The sequence below is a fragment of the Colobus angolensis genome, unplaced genomic scaffold (genome assembly GCF_000951035.1).
Source record: "Colobus angolensis palliatus isolate OR3802 unplaced genomic scaffold, Cang.pa_1.0 Scaffold305, whole genome shotgun sequence".
Classification (NCBI taxonomy): Eukaryota; Metazoa; Chordata; class Mammalia; order Primates; family Cercopithecidae; genus Colobus; species Colobus angolensis.
This window is the reverse complement of record NW_012116322.1, coordinates 2,325,410-2,331,409: the sequence shown is the minus strand read 5'-3', so window position 1 is coordinate 2,331,409 and position 6,000 is coordinate 2,325,410. Positions and strand designations below refer to the sequence as shown.

General features: G+C 39.1%; 1 protein-coding gene across 1 annotated transcript in view; it reads left to right on the top strand.

The window, feature by feature from the left end:
• Positions 1-205: 205 nt before the first annotated feature.
• Positions 206-6,000, top strand: part of SMG1 (SMG1 phosphatidylinositol 3-kinase-related kinase) — a 58,109-nt gene continuing 52,314 nt past the window's right edge. Inside the window, exons 1-5 of the mRNA XM_011950302.1 lie at positions 206-344; positions 495-696; positions 3,573-3,682; positions 4,657-4,804; positions 5,178-5,337. Of these exons, the coding sequence (XP_011805692.1) occupies positions 245-344; positions 495-696; positions 3,573-3,682; positions 4,657-4,804; positions 5,178-5,337 (720 nt within the window). The 5' untranslated portion in view covers positions 206-244. The remainder of the gene's footprint in view (positions 345-494; positions 697-3,572; positions 3,683-4,656; positions 4,805-5,177; positions 5,338-6,000) is intronic.

The window sequence follows — 6,000 nt, the reverse complement described above, 5'->3', positions numbered from 1 at the left end:
GTGGTGGTGAGTGCCTGTAATCCCAGCCACTCAGGAGGCTGAGGCAGGAGAATCGCTTGTACCTGGGAGGCAGAGGTTGCAGTGAGCTGAGATAGTGCCATTGCACTCCAACCTGGGCAAGAAGAGCAAAACTCCGTCTCAAAAAAAAAAAAAAAAAAAAAGTAAATAAATAAATAAGACTGCTTCAATTTGCTTTTTCAGGTTTGAAAAGGCCTCTGTGGAGTACCAGGAACACCTGTGTGCTATGACAGGTGTTGATTGCTGCATTTCCAGCTTTGACAAATCGGTGCTCACCTTAGCCAATGCTGGGCGTAACAGTGCCAGCCCGAAACATTCTCTGAATGGTGAGCGTTCAGTATTTTTAAATAAAGCAAAAGTTATAGGAATATGTTTTGTACTGATGATCTTACTTTCTGTTTTTGGGTTTCTGTGCTCTTTGAAATATTTCTAATCGATCTGAATCTCTCTCTTCATGTTTTATAACATACTTTCAGGTGAATCCAGAAAAACTGTGCTGTCCAAACCGACTGACTCTTCCCCTGAGGTTATAAATTATTTAGGAAATAAAGCATGTGAGTGCTACATCTCAATTGCCGATTGGGCTGCTGTACAGGAATGGCAGAACGCTATCCATGACCTGAAAAAGAGTACCAGTAGCACTTCCCTCAACCTGAAAGCTGACTTCAACTATATAAAGTAAGGCTTTCTTTTTCCAGTTATACAACGAGTTTCCAAAAACTATGATTTTTTTCCTGTGGCAAAAAAAATATTAAAATTGATCATATGTAGTAATACAAAATGGTTATATTTCTAACTTACTGCCATTATGAAAATGACAACAGGGAACTGATGTCACAGGTGAGGAAGGTATTTGTATAATGGGAAAACAGACTGCTGAGATTAGTCATTTGGTATTAATTCTCAGAACCTGTCGTTCTAAAACCTTAATACAATTTGAAGATTATGCCAGAGTGAATATAAAGAAAAATTTATACTGCTTTAGAAAGAATCACATTTGATGGCTTTGTTTCTAAATGAGGTCTGAATATATCAAAAACATTTATTCTAATAAGGACAGAGTTTGTGAACATCTGTAAATTAAACTTTCCTCTCATTCCTCTGTGCTTTTATTAATTCTGTAATTCAAAACTGAGCACTCTGTTGCAGACACTTGGCTGGGAAGATAAAGGTCATTAGACTTTGTCTGATACCCTTGCCTTCTACTGCTAAATGGGTTAATGTGTAATTGCTTCATTGAGCATGTACTACGACCCAGGCAGCATATAAAACAGACACAAATTCCAACTTTTTAAAGCAAAGATTAGATAAAGAATATTGATAGAAGGATTAATTGGACCTCACTCACCTTTTCTATGCCATAAGGAAAGCAGTTAGGTAAAGCTGACCTTGGGAGGGAAGACACAAGGTCAAATCATGCCCATCAGGATGCCCTTTGGGCCCAGACCTAATGTGAGAACTATGGGCTTGGAGTGTTCTCGAAATAGCTGGGAGGCCTATGTGGTTAGGAGCGCCTTAAACAGTAGGATAAAAGGGCAGAGAAATAGTTGGGAACTGAGAAAAGAACTTTGGCTGTTATTCTAGTAAGACTGACAATTTCAGGTGGGATTTGAACAGAGATGAGTTGTGATCTGACTCGGTGGTTCATTCTGCTATGGTGAAAAGACTGGAGGTGGGGGGCAAGTGCGGAAGCATGGAGACCATTAGTTTATGAGGGCAATGGTAGAGGGAAAAGAAACAATGCTATTAACTGGAATAGGAGCACACAGAGAACAAGGCATGTTTTAAGATTTCTAAAGATGTGCAGATGAGATTGTTGGGTAAGCTATTAAGAATTGGATTTGGAACTAAGGAGAAAGTCTAAGCTCGAGAGATTTGCAGATCATTAGCACACAGAAAAGGCCCTTTTTCCTTTTCAGTCTCTATACTCTAGAGCCTTTGTAAGCCACCAAACCAGAGAGAAGCCTCTGGAGAATAGTGAGTGAAGAGGAAGGAAGGCTTGGATCAGAATCCTAGTTTAGCATTTTTTGTGAAAGGATAGGAGAGGAAGCCATTCAAAAAAACACAGGGACATTGAGGAGGGGAAGTGTCCTAGGTATAGGACATCTAGATGGGAGTAGTCAGGCTTGTCAGATGCTCTAGGGATTATGAGGAAAAAGAGTATTGTAGAGAGACAGAAGAAGCTAGATTGAATAGTATTGAGTGGTAGAGACATTTGAAAATGAAAAGCTTGAGGTAAGTTATTTGGTCAGTGAGTTTTTCTTTAAGTTGAGGATAGGAAGCTGTTGCTGGAGGGAAATATTAGATGTTTATTTTAAATGTTGGAGAGATTATGTTCTTTTGGTCAAGGGGAAGGAGCCACTGGAAAGCAGAGGTTGAAGAGACAGGAGAAAGAACTGATAGATTAACTGGACCTCACCTTTTCTATGCCTCAAGGAAAGCAGTCAAAGTTGGTGTAGACAGAATTTGGGCAGTATATGGTGGATTGGGGGTAGGGGTAGAGGAAATTAAAGCCTGTGTTTTTTGTTTATTTGTTTGTTTTTCTGAGGACTCAGTCATTAGCTGACAGCAGAGGGCATTTAGAGCATAGTGGGGACTTGGGGAACCTGCCACTGCAGAGGACTTTAGGACCTTTTAATGGCAGAAACGATGAATGTGTTGGCATCAGTTCATCATGCCCAGTACTCAAGGCTCCCCGTTAGAAGCTGGTGGTTGCATTGATCTAGGTAGAATCAGGCACAGGATAAGTCAGCTGATGTGCCTTTCCAACACTGGCCTCAGGCTGAGTTATAAGGGAAGTGACACAGTGAGAGGGACAGGCAAAGATGGAAAAGAGAGAGAGAGAGAGAGAAACAGTGTCTTCTTCCTGGCTGGAGAGCCCCTATCATGAAAATGGGGGCAGGGTGAGGGATCTGAAAGGAACAACATAGAGCTGGGAGGATGAGGCCTGTCTTCCTGGCATTGATTGATGTTGCAGGACTACAGGAAAGAATTTCAGAGGTGTCAATATTTTTCATATAAGCAGATGAAAGAGAAGAATTCTTTGAAAAAAAGAGAAGTAGGTGAGAAAGGGAGAGACAGAGTGATGCCAGCAGTGAAAGAAGCCAGGACTGAGATACAAGACTGTGATGCTGGGAGAGCTGCAAGGGCTCATGCTGTAGGTGAGGAGTGAGGCTGCACAGGGAGCTCACCAGCGGCTTGGAGAGAACTGGGTGTCAAAGTTGTCCTGCAGAGGTCTACTGTCAGTGTGTTAGGCTCTGAAGAGAACAGGCTGCAACACACGAAAACAGGAAGGAGACACAGGGGCGAGTCACCTCCACTGAAAGCCTGTAGCTGTGACTTTCTGGTTTGCCACTCTAATTTGAGTACTAATTAAATGGTAGTCACATCTTCAACATAAAAACCAAAATAGTGGCATCCTCGTGGAAGGAATTTTGTCAGAAAAGTGCTCTGTACTTTGCTGTCTTCCTAGAATTTGTTCTTTTTTTGTTTTTGTTTTTTTTTTAATGGTTCCACAGGCTGCGAATACAAGCTAACCGATTTTTTAATTACAGATCATTAAGCAGCTTTGAGTCTGGAAAATTTGTTGAATGTACCGAGCAATTAGAATTGTTACCAGGAGAAAATATCAATCTACTTGCTGGAGGATCAAAAGAAAAAATAGGTATTTGAGAAAATAGTTTTAAAATTATTTTAATGGACAAGTTGCTCAGAATGTTTGGCTTAGTATTATTTTACTGGAAAATCTGGAAGTTATTTTACATTTTTTGGGGGGCAGAATCCCATGTGAAGCAACAAATTTAGGGTTGCCCTATTTATGTTTGATTTGGGAAATGAAAAGCAGTTAAAATTAAGTCAAATAAAAAAAATGGCCACCTTAATACTTTGAGATTTATGTAGTCGTTTTGTTTGACAAAGGACAAAGTAGTGTTTCAGCTAAATATTTTTCTTGGCTTTCATCTTGATGTGGCTCATTAATTAGGTTCTTTATCACAAATGGAACTCTTTATAAAATGTTATTAAAAAGTTGAATGAATATTCTGGATTGAGCAAGATTTGCTAATGCAGGTCTAGATTTGTCCCCTTAAATAGTAGATTGACTTACTGATTTTCTTTTTTTTTGAGACAGAGTCTCACTCTGTCACCCAGGCTGGAGTGCAGTGGCGTGATCTCGGCTCACTGCAATCTCTGCCCTCCAAGTTCAAGCGATTCTCCTACCTCAGCCTCCTGAGTAGCTGGGATTACAGGTGCTTGCCTCTGTGCCCAGATAATTTTTTGTATTTTTAGTAGAGACAGGGTTTCACCATCTTGGCCAGGCTGGTCTTGAACTCCTGACCTTGTGATCCACCCACCTTGGCCTCCCAAAGTGCTGGGATTACAGGCGTGAGCCACCAGGCCCGGCCTCGACTTACTGATTTTTGAGCCTTTGAAGGCAACTGCTTTTTAGGTGTCTGAGGTACAGTAATTTTATATGAAGTGATGATTTTTATATAGTTCTCAGTAATGCTTATAGTGTTTAACTGCCTTAAATATTAAAGGAGCTATTCATTGGTGATTATTTTTTAATAATGCCAAATATAAATAAAAATTTATAATAAAAGCACATTAACTTAATGACATTTTATTTAACTTCTGTAGACATGAAAAAACTGCTTCCTAACATGTTAAGTCCAGATCCAAGGGAACTTCAGAAATCCATTGAGGTTCAATTGTTAAGAAGTTCTGTTTGTTTGGCAACTGCTTTAAACCCGATAGAACAAGATCAGAAGTGGCAGTCTATAACTGAGTAAGTTTACTCTTATGGAGGTAAATGTACATTGTATATATCATGTGATAAATATACATGGGGTGAAGAGGGCTGGAAGGAGAGTTACTAAGTTACTAAATACTAGTGCTAATAGCTTCATTTTAGTTGTAGAAGTCATATGATACATGAATGCTGCTTGCCAACATAAACTGAGGTTGAAATGAAGTAAAATGTACAAGTCCCCAAAAGCAAATGTCTTGACTTGCTAATATCATCTTATTATAGAGTAGGCTGCTCCTCTTACTTCCCCCAACTTTGGATGTCAGTTTGATAACATGTTATCAATTGCTTTATTTTTTGAGTGGTTATGAATTGTAATTTTCATTAATCAACAGTAAATATTTTGTTTCAGAAATGTGGTAAAGTATTTGAAGCAAACATCCCGCATCTCTATTGGACCTCTGAGACTTTCTACTTTAACAGTTTCACAGTCTTTGCCAGTTCTAAGTACCTTGCAGCTATATTGCTCATCTGCTTTGGAGAACACAGTTTCTAACAGACTTTCAACAGAGGTCTGTATATTTTTACAAGCACATTCTTATGACTATTAATGGCCATTACTGTAGAACAAAGACCTTATTTTTTGAGTTTTTTGATACAGGATTTGTGGTTGGACAAGCTAGTAAATCCAGAGTCTAACATGCTGTTTTCAGGCAATCTTTCATTTGGGAAGTACATGGGGCAGGTGGAAGAACCTGAGATAATCTCACGGATGGCAAATTGCTCAATTTTTTTTTTCTATTTTTGGGGTGGGAGGTGGTGTATGTAAAGACAGTTCCTTTAGGCGGATTACGTAAATTTTAGATTTGCTGCAAACAAAGATCTCTCCTCCTCATCCCAAGTAGGGTAAAGTTCAACCAGAGATGGGGGCTTCCGAACGAATGATGATCTTTGAGAACCTCATTATAAAGCATTAGTTGTAATGTTTTTCTGCAATTTAGCAGTCTGCTTTATAGTAAATGTGCTGTGATTTTTTTTTTTTGTAATGTGCTTTATTGATAAATTAGACTTAATATTCTGAAGAAAGTTTCCCTTCAGAACAAAAGGCTTTCTCTTACTGTGTGCTTGCCTCTTGTAAGTAGAAGATAAATGATGTAAGGGTATAGTGTAATAGATAAAACTACTGTAATCAGTCTGAAGTAGCCAAACTATATTGCAGTCTTGGACTTAAGACT